This window comes from Formica exsecta, unplaced genomic scaffold, assembly GCF_003651465.1.
Source record: "Formica exsecta isolate Colony F162 unplaced genomic scaffold, ASM365146v1 scaffold293, whole genome shotgun sequence".
Lineage (NCBI taxonomy): Eukaryota > Metazoa > Arthropoda > Insecta > Hymenoptera > Formicidae > Formica > Formica exsecta.
The window spans coordinates 32,674-51,926 of NW_021850188.1; the positions used below are offsets into that span (position 1 = coordinate 32,674).

A 19,253-nucleotide genomic window follows, 5' to 3' on the forward strand; every position below is an offset into this window, starting at 1 on the left:
GCTGGGGAAAGGGTTTCAGCGCGACGTAGAAAAAATTAAAAAATCAGTAAATTAATTATTCGAAATAAAATTAATCGTAAAATTTTTCTTTTGCGCGTTATATTCCAATGCATATAGCAGGAAAAAGGAAAACAATCTGAACAGAGATTTTTAAAGAAAAGATTTCCCTGCATTCATCTCCCTTCAATCTCGAGATCATAAGTATTCCCGGGGTGTCTAGGCATGTCGCATGAGGCCAAGAATCATCGGTATGTGGCTCCAATGTCCCAGTATGGCCGCTACAATCAGAGTGGCACGCGCCCTCGACCATCCCTCCTCCTTGTAGCGTCCCAAGCTTCCCTAACCCTCCCCCGGAACCTCATCCGCGTCGTCGACGACGAGACTAACCCCGAAGAGCGATTCCCCAGCACTTCAGTGATTCCCGAGAACGCGGTCCCCCCGTTATCGCTCCCGTCCCCTCGGCGCTCCCCGCGCGAATACCTGAAGACGAGCAGCTGGATACCGGATGCACACCGTCGCATGCATTCCCGCGGATGCGATGCATACGTCGCGGGGAACGTTGGAAGTCGGTCCACTTGCGATCTAACCATGCCGTTGCGTCCATCGTATTGCTCTTTCTTTCATTTATTTTTAAGAAGTATTCATATTATAATAAAAAATTTAAATTTAAGAGATTAATTTTTTAATTAAGAAAAATTCAAAATATCATAAAAGAAATTTAGAATTTTTATTCACTAATTCAGAATTGATAAGCAATAGATATGAGATAATTAACTTTTAGATATTATTATAACCCGTATACTATCTACAAGGATAGACCAAATTTAAAATTTATATGATTTAAAATACACGAGATTGAGTATTTAGAATGATCTTATATTTGAAGTAAATCATACCAATTATAAACAAAATAACAACTATAAACTTTTTATTCTCTGAACGATTTTAATGAAAATTAATCCTCATCTTTGTTGTTCAATCAATTTTGAATTAATGAATATAAGTTGTAAATATATTCTATTAATTTTGATTAATTTTTTTAATTAAAATCAATTTTAAATTTAAATTTTTAAATATAAAGTAAATTCTACAAAAATTATAAGCGTAGTTCATTCTTATTTTAATTGCGTAATATCAAGGCCGCAATTTATGAATTTTACTTGTAAAAAATTTTTAACATAAGTTATATAAATCATGTTTATATCGTAAAAAAGTGGCATTCAATCCTATTCAACCACATATTTATTATACATGTGTAAAATGTTACACACAATATAAAACTAATATTGGGTGATAAGCAATCCAATATGAATTTTTTGCACCTTTTTTCTCACAATTATGGTCATAGCATGTAACTTATGGCATTTATTTCCATTTCTTTGTTCATATCTAAACCTTACGAGAATGCATTCCCATTCTATTCCTCCGTTCGGACATCTTGTATTCAAAAGGACATCCAACTAAATGCCGAAGAAGATCAATATATGCCATATATTCTAGTAAAAGCAATATCACGTAACTTTTTCGTAACTTTATCTCTTCCAATTATACATTTATGTCCAATATTTCTTTTAATATAAAGCTTTATACATATCAACCTTTTTTTGATTGCCAAAAATTATATTATGTTTTAATTATGTACATATATCTATAATTTGAGAGAGCGCGCAATATTATTAAAAAAATAATTATTAATTACAAGTTTATTTTAAGAAGAATAGATAAATAGCAGTAGCGTTTTACAAAAAGTTTTAAAAAAAGAAATAATTTAAAAATTTTAATATTGAAAAATAATTGAATTATTAAATATTATTATATCTTATTTCTGTGCATTTCAAAGGCAAATGCATATTCTATTATCAATAATTTTTTAATTTAATTTATATTGCATTTGTATTATAAATGACGATGTATTACATGTTCGCTTTCCATTTTGTGATATTGGCAAATTCAAAATATTACACCCTATATTATGTCCGTTTAACGCCAAGCAGAGTGTCGTAGTTACATAATCTCACTCGCGCTAGCGCGATTGTATTTACAATTTATTATAAATATTTTAAAACTCACATAACGACGCTTCCTCGATTACCTCCCTCCTCGTCCTTTCGTCTCATCCTCTCGCATAGAGAATTCCCCGTTTTCTTACGATACATCTGGATTCTCTGGAAAGAAATACGAGATAAGTACTATTATGGCGGCGCGAGAGTGGCAATCGTTTAAGAGATAATAATCCGTGCTAATCTTGTCGATCCTGCGCGCAAGGTACGCGACTTCACGTCTAAACGATGTAATAGATAATAAGGAATGGATTTAATGTAAATGTTAAATACCTGCCGCCGCTAATCTGTGAAATTTTTTAAGAAAATATGAGCCGCCAAATTAAACGCGCATCCTCCACCGTAAACGTAGAGAAACGCGCGCAACTATGCACCCTTGCGGCGCTCTTCCCGCATTACTGATCAAATTTTTGGCGCGCACTGTCGATAAAAACGTAAAAATTCGCACTTTGCATAAATCTAATTGTAAGCGTCTTACATTTAGAAAAGCAATAAATCTAAGCGATAAAAATGCAAAAGCCATTCTTGATGTAATGTAAAATAATTTTACTTTAAGAGAAAAGATCGTACAAAATACTTCACAACATGTGATCTTAATTTTAATAACAGATTAATTTAAAAAAATAACAAATTCTATCAATTAACTCGCAATAATTTTTTTCTTTATATTTTAAATATTTTAATTGAATGATTGTTTAAAATTTGTAATCGATTAAGCCTATCGATTTCTTTCTCTCTCTCTTCTCTCTTTCTCTCTCTCTCTTTTAAATTTTTACTTGTTGAACAATATCGCAAAATATTATTGATATAATGTTCAATTATGATATATTTCTACCTTGTTTGTCAAGAATTTCTAAATAAATCTTTTTGTGCACATATACTCTGAAAAGAAAGATCAACTATAATTGCATAATAAAAAATATTATAGTTGAAATTCCTATTTTTATAATTATTATTATTATAATGTTGATAATGATAATCTTATACATATAGTATAATAATAACCTTTTAAATATAATTACCGTCAAAAATAACTATAATTTATGATAATTATAACTATTTTTTTCCCTCAGTATATATTATTTCACGCAATTAAAACATTAAATTCAAACTTTATAGAAATATTTCCCATACACATTCTCAATTACATAATATTTTGAAACTATTCTTCTTTTCCAGTAAGAAGTTTAAATATAAAAATCATATATGACATAATTTAATAAAAAAATATGTTTATATTTTCTTTCAGATAAAAGTACCACTCCGTATAAGGCAAATTCCATATTACTGCAAAGATGGGAAAAATATATGAGCGTCGGTTGAAACAACCATCGCCAACCATATCTCTAGGACAAGCCATACTGGATAAACTGCGCGAAAACAGCGATGATGTTTTGCTAGTAAGTGCCATAAAATCATGTTTACGATTGCGAATCGATAGCTTATCAAATTCGTGATGAAATAATAAAATGAATCAAACAGTAAAATCTTTTCGTAATTCTATTAGCGTTAATCGCCGGAGGTAAAATTCATGAAATCTATCTCTGAATTTTTGCTGTCGCATTATGCATCGCTCATAACGATTAGTCTCCCATTTGTCCTTGCATTTTTACTTTAATTCGTTTTAAGCTGCAAATGCTAGAAGAAAAAAAAAATTAATATATGGTACCTTAAATAATAATATACATATATAATTATATATGAAGAAAACTAATTGTGACTATCATATATTTCGTAGTTATCATAAATAATGTATAATCGTCTCATATCATGTGCATACATTAAATAATACATTTTTTTTAAAAGAAAGATCAACTATAATTGCATAATAAAAAATATTATAGTTGAAATTCCTATTTTTATAATTATTATTATTATAATGTTGATAATGATAATCTTATACATATAGTATAATAATAACCTTTTAAATATAATTACCGTCAAAAATAACTATAATTTATGATAATTATAACTATTTTTTTCCCTCAGTATATATTATTTCACGCAATTAAAACATTAAATTCAAACTTTATAGAAATATTTCTCATACACATTCCCAATTACATAATATTTTGAAACTATTCTTCTTTTCCAGTAAGAAGTTTAAATATAAAAATCATATATGACATAATTTAATAAAAAAATATGTTTATATTTTCTTTCAGATAAAAGTACCACTCCGTATAAGGCAAATTCCATATTACTGCAAAGATGGGAAAAATATATGAGCGTCGGTTGAAACAACCATCGCCAACCATATCTCTAGGACAAGCCATACTGGATAAACTGCGCGAAAACAGCGATGATGTTTTGCTAGTAAGTGCCATAAAATCATGTTTACGATTGCGAATCGATAGCTTATCAAATTCGTGATGAAATAATAAAATGAATCAAACAGTAAAATCTTTTCGTAATTCTATTAGCGTTAATCGCCGGAGGTAAAATTCATGAAATCTATCTCTGAATTTTTGCTGTCGCATTATGCATCGCTCATAACGATTAGTCTCCCATTTGTCCTTGCATTTTTACTTTAATTCGTTTTAAGCTGCAAATGCTAGAAGAAAAAAAAATTAATATATGGTACCTTAAATAATAATATACATATATAATTATATATGAAGAAAACTAATTGTGACTATCATATATTTCGTAGTTATCATAAATAATGTATAATCGTCTCATATCATGTGCATACATTAAATAATACATTTTTTTTTAATTTGGACGTAAAATATGTAGACGTATATTTAGATTGCATGTATTTATTTTATTTAAATTTTCAATATTCACACAATGTAACATACACAAGACAGTTTAATATATAAAGAAAAAGAGATAAAAAATATATAATGTGTTAAACTTCTACTAAATTGTAATTATATCGGCTTTATAAAATAAAATTGTGAAGAGATGCTTATTTTCTTTTGCAGATAGACGGATACAACGGTAATCGAATGACGGGCAAAGAACTGCTGGAGAAAAGCGTGAAATTCGCGAATTTTTTACAAAAATACGGGATAAAAGTTGGAGACAGAATTTCCATCGTATCTGAAAATCGAATAGATTATTTAATACCGGTTTGCGCGACTTTTTACATTGGTGCTATATTAGCACCATACAATCCTTTGTACACGGAACGTAAGTGAGCTGTAACATTATTATATTTAATATTTATTGGATCTCTAATTATCTGCATCTAAATACTTAACGTATAATCTTTAGATGAATTCCAGCACATATTAAACATCGCGAAACCACGTATTATTTTGGTGTCTCGGCGCAGCGAACGTCTCGTTGCTAAAATTGTTCCGAATTTATCCTGGAAGATAGATTTAATAGAGTTGGATGATCAGCCGTTCACAACAAATATCCGTACATTGACGGATATTTTAAGTAATGAACAAGCCGTAGATTTTTTAGGATATAAACCAATAGATATCGGTGACAGCAGCCAGCATCCGTCGTTTATTCTTTGTTCGAGCGGAACTACTGGATTGCCGAAAGGAGTGACTTTGTCTCATAAAAATATATTAGCGTTTCTGTCAAAACTAAAGTAAGTTACATAAATATCCATTAGTAAAAATATTTTTGCGAATTAAATTATATATATATAATTTAATGAGATTTAGAGCCTATAATGTAGAACTAAATTCTATATTTTTTCATAAAATTATAATTGCATCATATTTGAAGCATTACATGCAATATGTGATTATTTCAATCGTATTTCATATGATATAATAATAATTATTTAAAAAGATTATAACGTTATCTCTCTTTACTCTGATATATTTTCGATGTACATATATCTTAAATCCAATATAGCATAATTTTAGGAGATTTATTTGCAAATTACACTCCGAAAAAAAGAAAATATTATATTTTTATTTAAAAATACTATTAAAAGAGTTTTATTTCGTGATCCAAATGTTATGAGTTTGATCTTGAAAACACAGGCATCCTGAATACCTGGATATAAGACGACGCGACAGATTTTTGATGATACTACCGTTCTTTCACGGTTACGCGATATGCACAATGCTGCTCACGATATACACAGGCTGCATCACAGTCGTGATGTCCACCTTCGAGCCGAAACTCTTCCTAGACCTGATGCAGGAGCACAAAGTCACCCATCTGCCGCTGGTGCCGCCGATCCTGACATTCCTGGCGAAGCACCCGATGGTGGATAAGTACGACTTTCGCAGCGTGAGAGAACTCATGTGCGGAGCGGCGCCGCTTGCGAAGGACGTAAGTTTTCTTCTGTCGTCATGAAGTTTGTCGTCTCCCTGCCTGCCGATTCCCCCGGCCAAGTTATCGCGGTAAGAAAAGCCATCGGGGAGCTAAGTGCCGAAGTGAGTCCTCGATGCCGCGGCGGCGGTGAAAGAGGGTCGAACGGAGGACCGCGAGAGAAAGTCTCGGGGAGTCGTCGCGTTTTCACTAGACACAGGCCGGGGGTAACTTTATCGCGTTCGTTTTTGTTTAGCCGATTCGCGGAGTCGCTAAGAGAAGGAGGAGAAAATAAAAGGTCACATTCGCGAGCTCACAATCGCATCTTTCGGAAAATGCGAAACTGATCTCTTATCGGCGAGAGGAAATAAAAACATTTAAAAGTTTTGAAAATCGAGCATACTCCCGAAATGTCGGAGCACTGTCCTTTAATCGGATATCGTTACCTTTATTTCTCTCGTAGGTGAGACATGATCGCGTTAAAATTAAATAAACAACGACAAAGAAAGAAAAAAATACAGCCTTCAAAGAATTATCCTGAATACTATTTCTATTAATCAATGATAATTTTTTTTATAACAAAAAAAATTAAGAACAGATTTGCTAAGATATTGCTAAACTTTAGTAAGTAAGTAACTTTTAGTAAACTTTAATGCGTAACACACTTTAGTAGTCTTCTCAAATTATTATTTTACGAGTCATTAACGTTAAATCCGATTTATTAATTGAACTTGAATAAATCTTGATACAACCGACTTTTTAAAAACAGCAATGAGTCTAACGTTTCAAAGTAATTTTTTTCTTCCTTTTTTCCACAGATCGTAGCCGCTGTGAAGGCTCGCCTCGGCATAAAATACATTCGCAATGGCTATGGCATGACGGAGATGTCGGTAGTAAGCAATGTGAGCGCACGCGAAGATGAGGATGATTCGTTCGAAAATCTGACAACCGGAGTATGCTTGCCCGGTTACCTCAGCAAAGTGGTCGATATCGAGACACAAGAGACGCTAGACGCTGGTCAGGTAGGAGAGATCTGCTACAAGGGAGAGCAATTGATGATGGGTTACTGGAACAATCCAGAGGCCACCAGGCAGACCATCGACCATGACGGATGGCTGCACACCGGTGACGTCGGCTACTTCGACGAGAAGGGCAGACTACGCGTGGTCGATCGTATCAAAGAGCTGATCAAGTACAAAGGCTATCAGGTCTCGCCGTCAGAGATAGAGACGGTCCTACTGTCGCATCCCGCGGTGAAGGACGCCGCGGTCACAGGAAGACCCGATAAACGCAGTGGTGAGATTACTATGGCTTTCGTAGTAAGGCAACCCGGCGCTACGATTACCGCCCAGGATATCCAGGATTTTGTCAAACGTGAGTTATCTCTCAATTAGATCTTCGACATTTCTTACAGATTCATTAAGAGTCGAGTATTTTCTCTGTAGTGTCTTATCAGAGAAAAATCAAAATTCGTTAAATGTATTATAAACTTAAAACTGCTTAAGAAATAGAAAGATTTGTGAAAAGAAAAGATTTAAATTACCAGAGATCTTTAAATTTTTAATTAATTATAAATAAGTTTAAACAACAATAGGATGGTTAAGAGTTGGAAGCACGCGCGTTTAAATTTGAATGTGTAAGTGAAATACGGTGGCAGCAATTAGCTCATGATATAGTAGTAACATAAAACGTTGCGTTGCATTATTAACGGCATTATTAGTTGTTGGCGACATCGCAACGCAACGACATTAAACGCCGCGTTGCATCATTAACAAAATTGTTAGTTATCCCCGTGTAGTCTACGTAATTTAAGTATACAGCACCGCACGAGAATGTGGACGTATTCTGTCTTGACATTGTATTTTAATAGCAAACGCAACCCGAGCGACGACCTATCTATGCATTAACCGAGCAATTCAATTTATCTTTTAGAGAAACTGTCGCCGCAAAAATGGTTGCATGGCGGGGTGCAATTTGTCGATGCCATACCCAAGAATCCTTCCGGCAAGATCCTACGCCGCGAACTTCGAGCAATGATCGCTAAACTATAATATTATAAATTGCAAATTTATCAATAAATGTAATTGGCAAATAAAAATAAAATATGAATCTCCTTTGATACAAACTAGCATGCAATCGTATAAAAAAATATACAATTTATATTTTTAATATCGTTAAAATCCATTTGAGGAAAGTCATTTTACGTAAGTTATGTGTATTTTATGAAAGTTATTCTATGTTAGTTTTAAACAAATAAATGTACCGTTGCAAATAGAAATAATTAAGTATGTAGATGTTTCTCTGAAACACAAATTTATTCTATATAGCGTGTTGTCACATCGAGTAATTTGTAAATGGACTGTTGACCAACTAATGTGCGACCATACAAATAAACACGAACGCTCGGTGACCCAGTTTCTCTCTCAAATATATTGAAATAGCACAGTGAGAGAGTGCTTGCGAGTTATTACGCGATATCACTTTTACGCCAATACTGCGGTGCTACGAAAATAAGCGAAGAAACCTGTTGCGTTACATACGTCAAGCAAGCGACGAACAACGCGCGCTCTCGTACTTCATCAATATCCAACTTTCTTTCCTCCTTTACGACGATACAGTCGAGCTTCTTATCGATCTTCATGTGTTTCTCATTGAATTTTTGTAATAAGTCAGAAAATATCTATAACAGAGTTAAACTCTCTGTTGTGAACGACAGGAACTGTAATGGCTCACGATGGTCGACTCAAGTCTTGAAACCTTTCACGTGGCATTAAATTACCAGAAGCATCAATCTTCCATTATTTTCTCTCTATATCGAAGGCTCTATTTTATAGCAAAGACTTTGTCGCGTTTGATATAGTACAATACAAAGATACTTTGATTTCAAATAGATTCAGCTGAGAGTTGACATATCGCACGTTGCGAGTTTTAACCCGATGCGATGTATTTATAAGATTCTAATTCTTCACAGAATTTTTTTAACAGGAGTATATTGATTAGGAAAAAAAAAATATCCGTTGCTTGTTCGTCGTTCTATTCTAAAAGCATCTGTGAGCGATAATTGATCGTAATGGCTGCGTCACTTAACGGAATAGTTAACTGTTAGCGGAAAAGTGCAATATAAATTGCCGACGGTTTCGACGAATCAACGGGATTATCGGTATCCGGTATTGGAGAAATTTAAATTTCACGCCGCGCACTCTCTCGAATATGGTCCAGATACAGGATCGTCATGCGCGAAGATATATATACACGTATATACACGCGAGTGTGTAGACGCCGATAGTTATGTGTACGTGTTCATGCCTTGCGTTCCTGTTCATTTAATTACGACGATTGGCCTGACAAATCTAATTGACGTGCATCAATTATTTGAGCCGCGTACGAAGGCCGTTTAATTCCCTATCCTCTCTCCGACGAGAACCCTGGGTTTTGCAGTAATTCCATTTTTCAGGGACTCTCTCTTCGCGAAATTTCGTTCGCCGTTTTGTCGTCGAGTCAGTAGCAATCGCTATATTCCGACATCCGGTCGATAGATTTAGATTTAGAGACAATTCTCTGTGACATTCTTCTAGAATTTTATATCGTGTTTGCGGGTGTGTTTTTTATCGTTAAATAATTAAAATAAAATATATATAATGAAAATATATATAATTAGAAACATTAATTATATCAACATACAGCCCCAAATAAATTGCAATTTTCTTTACGTTGTTGACTATCTCTTCAATCAAGTAGCAAGTATGTATACAGTAATGTACATTTTTATGCCCATTTTCCTACACTCTGTAATTTGAAATACTTGTATATTTGCGTATCATTGCAACCCAAACGAATAATCCATAATCGCGTGTTTGCCGCGCCCGATCATGTGCCTAATTATATGATGCACCAACCTGTGCACGGTGTACGATACTAATACAGCAAATTACCTGTGCGCGTGCCGTTATTGGAATCATCATGACATACGTGGGGGTTCAATTACTGAAATCCGCGTATTTAGACGAGGAAGGGTTTACCAAGGATCGAGGGCAACGATAAATTACCGATGGAATGAATTTTCAAAAGTGCCGCTCGCGTCATTACTCTTAACGCTGAGGATTACCGCTTCGTTTAACCAAATTTTTGCTACAAACATTTGCAATTTTTGAAAAATAAGTAAAGTTCTCGATTAATTTTGCCTGGAGATACTTCTCAAACTCGATGCAAATTTACAAACGGCTAATTCTAAATTTTACTTTTAAGAATGATTATACTTTCTCGTTACCGCCACAGCAAAATTGTCTATTTTAGAGGAAAAGAAAAAAACGTACTGCATTATGAGATATTTATCGTAATATAAACAAAATATTACACCGCAATGCGTACAAGGTACGAGGACAAAATTCTCGATTACGCGCGTGCACATATATGAAATACTTGAATGTACTCAGGAAATGAGATCCGAGTCTATTCGCGCGCAATCAGATATAGGAATTCGCGCATATGCCTCGCGAATATTCAGATATTCACAATAGCCCGGATTCACGTTGCACATGCTTGACATGTTATTCGCGACGTTAATCAGCCCAAACGATTATATTTCCCTCACAGAAGCTTCATCGGTATTCAGCCATCTCATACTTTTAGCGTCTTGAGAATATGACGATGGTGGCTTCGCAAACCATTGCCGAAGATTATTATTAACATAATAAAAATGTAATTTCAAAAGCAAAGCTTTTTTCAAAATAAAAAATATTTTTCCTTGAACCTATAATGATACCAATAATAAAAAATTTTTTGCTCATAGATTTGAACGGTTAATTAATAAGATCCATATTAACTTAATATTTTTTCTTTTTTCCTCATTCCGTGGAAAATTATAATTTAGCAATTTACGACGAAGGAAAATTATCCCATGACATCGATAACATCAATTGATTGTCAAGGTTCGTTATACAAAGTATGGCTCGACAAGCATGGTAGGAGTCGTTCTCCCTCGAGGAATGCATTCGCGCATCGGTCGAATCCGGGGTACACGCTGCTTAAACCAAAGCGCAGTTGAAAGGGCACAAAACGACGCAGTTGGCCGCAACAACGATAGATAGCGAGATTTGGGCATAACGCGCGGCACAATACGCGCTCGTGCCGGGCCTTCAGAAAATGAGATACGATAGGAGAGTGGGTAATACGAAGGGGTTGAGGAAAGTGAGGCGTGAAGCAGAGAGAGAGAGAGAGAGAGAGAGAGAGAGAGAGGGAGAGGAAGAGGAGACCAGGAGGGGGGCCTATCACTCGGCTGAATCCAATACAATGCGAACTATTGTACCCACGTTCGCCATCCACTCCAATTCCTGGCGTAGAGATATGCAGCCGGCTTGGAGGTTGCACTTCGCGCGGGGGTACAACTATATATAGAAAGGTAAGTGCACGAGAGACTCGAAACTAGAGAAACAGATGGAGAAGATGAAAGAGAAAAGGAGAAATTTATTCAGTTCAACGTAGTATGTTCAACGAGTAGTTTCCCAAAGAACTAAAGCGTGTTACGAAAATTAGAGTGACGTGGTAAATAAAGCAAAGAGAAAATTATGAAGATTAACTCTCAAATTATATGTAAATATATATGAAATTATATAATAAATGAGACAGGGATACAACTCTTATCAAAAATATGTATGTTTGTAATACATCGCTAAACTAATAAATTAACAACAGATAATTTTTATATTAAATCGTCATAAATATGAAAATATAATTACTAACAAAAAGAAATTGCGCTTTTTAATATTTTTTAACAAAATTGAACAACGCGATAAATACTATACTTTAGTAGTGATAAGCAAAAGAATTAAAGCAAAAGGAACTGTAATAAAAGGAAACAAAATGAATATGAAAATACAAAGAGAGACAGTAAACAAGGGTGAAAGAAGAGAATAAAAATAAGAGTGGATAAAAAGTAAAGTGGAAAAACCAGAAACAACTCGGAAATAGAAAAGAAAAGAAAAAGATAGCGAGGTCAAAGAGTATGAGAGTGATAAAAAGAGAAGAAGAAGCAAATGCAGGAGTGAGAAACTTCAAGAAGGAATGAAAAAACGAGTATGACGAGTATACAGCGAAATAGAGAGAGAATCTCGCGAAAAAAGGACTAAAATGGGAGAACTGGTATAAGAGGGAAAGTTTTTTTCTTATTTCTCCCTCTCTCTCTCTCTCTCTCTCTCTCTCTCTTTTCTCTTTCTCTCAGCCATTCTCTATAATTTAAAGTAATTTCACAGCGCGGCATACGAGTAACCGTACGTTAGTACCCTACCCGTTCTGTCCGTTCTATGCGGCCATTACTACTCGCCCTTGAGCAGCGTATGGCAGTGCGGTCACGTTCCCGGGGAAATCATGCCGCTGCCGAAAATGAATTGTTATTACGACGACAATGTAGTGTCAAGTGCAACCCGGGGATGGGATGGCGGGGCAATCTACGGCTCGCCACCCGACCCGGGGGTGTCTATTTCCGCGTGATGCATAGACTGCGCCCCGGGATTTACGCGTTCGCAGTGACGCCGACGTAAAATTGTCGCGACGAAAAGAAGACGAAAGCGTTAAATGATCCCGAGTATTACGAGCGGTTCCATTGATAAAGTGAGTGCGCAGAAAATTGAGTCTTTTTCAAATCAGCATAATAATGAACATCGCCGATCGTAGTTGATCGGGTCTCGATTCTTGCATGGGGAAAGAGAGCGGAAGAAGAGGGAGGAATCGATATTTCACGGTTAACGAGGGTTCATTTGACCATCACTGCTTATTATAATGAACGAGCCCGTATATCTGACCACGAGTCACGATGACGATAGAGGGGGAACATCGGCTGGTACCGGAAGGGCCACCGAGCTAGAGCAGAAACGGTCCATAGAGGGGGTGGACAGCGAAGGGAGAGAGAGAGAGGGAGAGAGGGAGCCCGTGGATATATACATGAAGGAAAAAGAGAAAGGGAACGGGAGAGTCAAACGAGAGAAAAAGAGGGATAGAGAGAGAGAGAGAGAGAGAGGAGACAAGCGTTTACGTGCGGCAGACATCCGATGATGCATAGTTGCTGTTGACATGCTGGAACGTCAGGCTCACATGACCTCTCGAGCGCAGCTATTATCCGCAAAGCGACTGGTCCCCTATTCCTCTCATCCACCGCCTCTTCTCTCTCGTGCTGCTGCCCGTTCCCCTGTCCGTCAAATTGGGACAATAACCGCTTCGCAAAGTCGTGTAATAATTATTGGCCGGTTTTCACGAGTCCACTCCCTCCCCTCAACGCTTGTATAGCGCGTTTTACCCCTCGTTAATTGCGCAATAATGCCACTACCGGCGCGCCTCTTCGTCGTTGTTTCCCCGTTTCCGTCTCACCCGAGAGATAAAGAGAGAAAGAGAGATCTATCGACACAGGAGGGACTCGAGTTTGTAAAACGCAATTTTGTAACACGCTGTATTTCCGCAGCCGGTTGTCCCATTGACGTTTTCGGTTACAATCGGACTTTATTTACGCGCGTTTCACGTTTAGATTGATAATGTTGCTCCCGAATACACGCGGCTGATTGGAACACACCAGATCGTGCAAGCGGATGTTATCCGGTTGGACGGAGATTTGTTGTTTTAATGTATGTATTAGATCGTTGGGTGTATTTGAACATATGTATTAGGTCCTTACAATAAAATTCCTTATTTTTTACTCAACAATCTTGGCAATTTTGCAAGGAATTCAATGAATTTAATCGAGATCGTTATATTTCACATATATTTACAATTATTATCTAAATTATTATCTCTGCAAGCAAAAATATTTAAGTAATAATCCGGCCATAATGTATGACAATCTGAATTTAAAATTTTGCATAATTATACATTAATCTCCTTTCACTCTATCTCGATATTTCATAAAAAAAGAAAAAAATAATACTATGAACAGAAAATATTTGGCGCACAAACTTTCTTTCTTTCGCACATTCTGCTGCCATGAGACTTTTGCAAAAAGTTTGCTTGTCAAACGATATCTAGTAAAAATGGCAAGATAAATGATAGAGCGAATATGCATTAAAGAGCGACAAAAGGTGACGCGACGTGACATGACGCAATGTTCGATTACGTATGCAGCGACGCGACACGTGCGTGAATGCGTTCCGGCATGTGAATACGTCAACCGACTGCGTAACTTTCGCGGCGATATCCGCGCAGTCGAACACGGATTGTGCTCGACGCGAGGGAGAAATCGCCAACTCCGTGCAGATCGCATTAGCGCGGCATATATTCGCAGTATCTAACGAATGAGCAGACTAATTGTTTTATAGCGCGATAGAGGGTAGGAAGGGTGACGCGACCACCTCCTCGATATCCGGCTCGCACTTTGGGATTGCAATACTGCAATCAGTGTATCGCTGTACACGGAAAATCGTGCCGTGAATGTCATCGATTAATCGTCAATCGCTTCGATGATAATTAATAATGTAGGCGTAATATTGTTTTACAATCGCGTAAAACGAAGAGGCGGCTGATACTTTGAAATTCTTTCTGCGAAGAATAATTGTGACACTGAAAGAGCACGTGGTTTCGAAACGTTCTATCGATGATTTTTTTATTTCTAATTTTGTTATATTTCATAATTTATTTTATAATACAATATATTCACCTTGCTAATATAATATTGTATATAAGTTAGACTAAAGACAAAACGCGATTTCATAAATATTTATAAATATAAATAATTCGCAAATATAACTCTGGATCATTCCAGACTGCGAGTTGGACACGCATTAAAATACGTAATTCGATTAACACCGAGATTGTGTCTTTGATACTCATGCGCGATATTAATCGAGCCCCGAAATAACAAGTGTGATTTAACGAGATCGCGGAGAAATTGCAATTTTGCGTTATGCACAGCTTCCATATCTATTTATCTGTCTACCTATCTATGCAACGAATGTCTTCGCTCGTTCGACGAGCGCGCAAATCTCGCGATTTCCACGCGTTTTCTAATCAACGATCGCGCTCAATATCGGCACTGACGATCTAATTAAAGCTCGCATGCGAAATTCCGCGCGTTCCACGTGTAATCGGTTTAAGCGTTTGCGCGCAGCATGGCGCCGCTTAATTCTAAGCGATCTCTCTCCTGCGAATACACACATATACGCGCGTACCTCTTTATGTACGTCATTATAAATATATAAATAAATAAATATATATATTTATATATATATCCGCCAACGTGTCCTTATTTATGTCGTGATATACATTTGTCTTAAAATGTGATAATAAACCCAGAATACATTGATGGACGGCTGGTTAAACAACTAATTAAAACGCCGTCACAAAATTGATCGTCCACAGATCATTATTTCAGCGGCCAACAAGCAGAAATAATTAATATACTCAACGCGTGCACAAACCGCGTTCAACAAATGATATATATGCCCTTTTATATATAATTTGTCTTGAAATATTCCTTGACTAATTTATAAACGATTTTTTTTATAACACGAATTTGATAAAAGAGATTATTTAAGAGATTTAAGTCTGCGTATCGATTACTAACGTGTGTCATGTGAATAGATTATTTTATTAAATTTAGTTTCAAAATTAATAATATTTATCAATCGGTTGTAAAATTCTATCGATATAAATGTGTCTAGATTGTAACAAGAAGGATTGCGTCAAATTTGTATTACAATGTAATCATAAACGCTATCGTCGTTAAGCAGGTAAGAGAAAGACAAAGTGATAACGTGCGTTATCGTTAATGCGATAGCAGTCAGTCAGATCGGCCGTAGATGTTATTTCGTCGACGTATTAAATTGAAACTGTATGTATGAGTAATTCGGATTCCAATGAGAACGCTATTTCGGAAGGCGCCCTCGATGAATATGTCGAACTGACATACTTGAGCAAAAATGAAATTCGTCAGCGATTGAAAGAATTTAATTTCGTATAATTCATTAAAGTACATACATCAACGAATAATTTGGAAAACATTATAAAAGTGACGCGCATCAAATATCGAGAATCTCACTAATCATTTTGCGCCAAAAATGTTTCTTTTATAAGCTGACACTATGTTTTCGCAATTACACAATTATTTCTATCATTTCTACCTTCCGCTGTTGTATTTCAATTTTTGTTCTAATTTAATCAATTAATTTACAACTTCTAGGATTTATAAACTTTTAAACGATTTAGAACCAGGCATTCTTAAAAGAAATCTTCATTATCATTTTCCCATGAAGCAGATCGACAAGATTTTTCCGCAGATTCGCGTAAGTTCTAAATTCCACATTATTTAGTATATAAAACATGTTCTTTTTATGTATGTAAAACTGAATAACAATATATGCTTAAAACTTTTAGAAAAAATAATGTTCAAAATTCCGATAGCAAAAAGAGTTTCGATATTGGTTTATCACAGTGCAAGAATGAATTTCTGTTCTCTACACATCGCGTATATCGCACAGCAATAAATCCTTCTTAAGCGTTAGCATTTTTTCCTGCAAGTTAGAAATGTGTACAAGGCGATGATTAACTACGACGCGACGAGCGGAACAAACTGTTCTTTAAATATTGTATAGTCTTCACTGGATCGCTGACTTTAATAATTTTTGCATATTGGAATTAAACTTCAATGCTTTTGAAAAATTTAATTAAAATTATTATTTTAATATATAGTAATAGAGATTTAATTAATTTGGAATTGACTTTTCAAAGATTAAATACTCTGGAGAATCGTCTACATGTTGCAATATGTTTTTCGAAGCAAATGAAAAAGAGAGAGAATTTGCGTGTGTGTATAAATCGAGTTTTTAAGACAAGTGTGATGATAAAATGTAACACATGTAATATACGCGATATTCTCAATTTCATTCATTCACCAACGCGATATACCGGTTATTTTCATCGGAACAGGACGGACGTTTGAGCTTTGAGGACATTCTCGACTTTTGCTCGGCCTTCTCCGCGAATTGTCTCCCGGGCATTCGAGCTACATGGGCTTTTGAAATTTTCGGTAAGCTCGCAGAGATGCAATTTAATCTAATCCACAGACTTTTGTATGCTCGGAATTCTAACTTTTGTCCCAACAAATATTTGCAGTCCACTGTCCTACACGCTCATTAAACATATACTCGCAGACAATACATCGGTCACTCAACATATAATTACAAAACTCTATCATTTTCTAAAAAAAAATATATAATATAGTAATTTTCATATTATATTATAATATAGTAGTTTTCCGAAATACGCGCAAATCTCGCGATATGCACGGAACATCTTCAACAAATCATAACAGATCAACGTTTATAAATTAAAAGCTCGATATGTTTTGTATAAAAGATTGGTTTTTTTTTTTCAATTTATAAATATTGACTTAACATAATTTATCAAAAGTACTCCGTATAAATATAATATATAGTCGAAATATTAACATAAATTACAAATCGTCAAACATTTGCATAATAGCAACCGACGATTCGCAGCAGATTTCGTTAATCAAGACCGTTTAATTTCGTGGGTCGGTGTGTCAATCACTGTAGACATAGAATCGCGTTCTCGCAGCAATCTGTCGATACGATTGCGATTCTATTTTGGTAAATTGAACGATATTATGTAATATGGAAATAATATAAGTCGACATTTCGTGTCATTTTTATAGTTGAGTCCAAGAGATACACTTTCTAACTATCATTATTTAAATTTCTAATTCATCTCTTCTGTATTTGCGATAAATATTACTTACCTGATCAATATATATTATTATAAAAATATTATGGAAGTTTATTTTAAAAAGTCCAAATCAACATATGAAAAAATACTGCATCATATGAATATTTTTCATGATACAAATTACAAAAGATTCTTCTTGTTATTCTGTATCTCATTTAGCTTTATCTTTTATGACATACCAAATTTACCCATCAACGTTGCAAAATGCATGCAATTCATTGTTTGAATGCATGAACGCAAACAGCGACCATCATTGATTGTCTTTATTTCTAGATTTCGATAATCAAGTCTCTCTCGACGATCTGATCGAGGCAGTCCAAGAGGCTGACGGGCTTAGATGAGCTCGGACAGGTTCGAATCGATCGGCAACGTGCGGAGAACGTAGCGCGAATGGTCGGTGTGCATTCCTACTGTGCGTTCTCGACAAAGGATGGAATCGGGAAGCGATTAATCCTTTTGCCGAAAGCCGCTTTCTGTTGCAACAAATTTCCGGTGGCGGTTGTTGATTTCGCGGCAGAAAGTCGGTGAATTGAAAGGAACTACCTTCTGTAAAGTGAAATTAATTCTACGAAATTGTACTCGTGCATTTTTAAAACCGGAAATTACTTTTAAAATCATTAATTTTTTCTATCTTCTTTTAACGAAAAAACACTTGTTTTTATATTCTACTGTTGAAATCAAATATTTTTATTTTTCAGTAATATTTTTCGCCTCTTCAAGCTGATACGAATTTCTCTTAATAAGAGGAAATAGAGGAAGAGAATTAATCCTTAATACACCTTATTTTCTTTCTTTCTCTTTCGATTTTGTTGAAAGAATTCCTATCAATTCTTTTTAATTTGCCTATTTTTTTACAAGATCACAATGCAATATTTATCTCTAGCAATTTACAATTTGTTCAATGGCACTTGTTCTTTCAGATATTGCAAGAAATGGACCTCTTTGCCACAACAGCATTGCACCACAAGAATTTGTACATGCGCTCTCAAAAATGTCAGACTTCACAAACATGTCTCAATTCAAAATTTAATAAAAAATTCTTTATTTCTAACTTTTTCCTAGGTCCTAGATAATATTTAAGTATCTTTGTACAACAAAAATGTTCGCACACATTGCATTTTATTTACTTGAATTGTATTTCAAAAATTGTTATGTTACATCGTAACCACTATTATTTTACAAAAAAACTAATTTTAATTTATGATTTATTTAATTGAAACTTTTATTATAATTATATTTAAT

General features: G+C 35.1%; 1 protein-coding gene, 1 long non-coding RNA gene and 1 pseudogene across 2 annotated transcripts in view; all 3 read left to right on the forward strand.

Annotated features, from left to right (window-relative positions):
* The window catches only part of LOC115237377, an 11,134-nt gene extending 7,775 nt beyond the window's left edge, over positions 1–3,359 (forward strand). The window contains exon 2 of the long non-coding RNA XR_003884333.1: positions 3,310–3,359. This is a non-coding gene — a long non-coding RNA (uncharacterized LOC115237377). The remainder of the gene's footprint in view (positions 1–3,309) is intronic.
* An 854-nt stretch (positions 3,360–4,213) lies between these two features.
* LOC115237384 (4-coumarate--CoA ligase 1-like) lies at positions 4,214–9,289 on the forward strand. The gene is made up of 6 exons (XM_029810376.1): positions 4,214–4,376; positions 4,991–5,198; positions 5,283–5,613; positions 6,017–6,311; positions 7,109–7,664; positions 8,223–9,289. The coding sequence occupies exons 1-6, from the start codon at positions 4,272–4,274 to the stop codon at positions 8,339–8,341; spliced, it is 1,614 nt and encodes a 537-aa protein (XP_029666236.1). The 5' UTR covers positions 4,214–4,271; the 3' UTR covers positions 8,342–9,289.
* Positions 9,290–16,081: 6,792 nt separating this feature from the next.
* On the forward strand, positions 16,082–19,162 carry LOC115237381 (annotated as a pseudogene).
* The last annotated feature ends 91 nt before the right edge of the window (positions 19,163–19,253 follow it).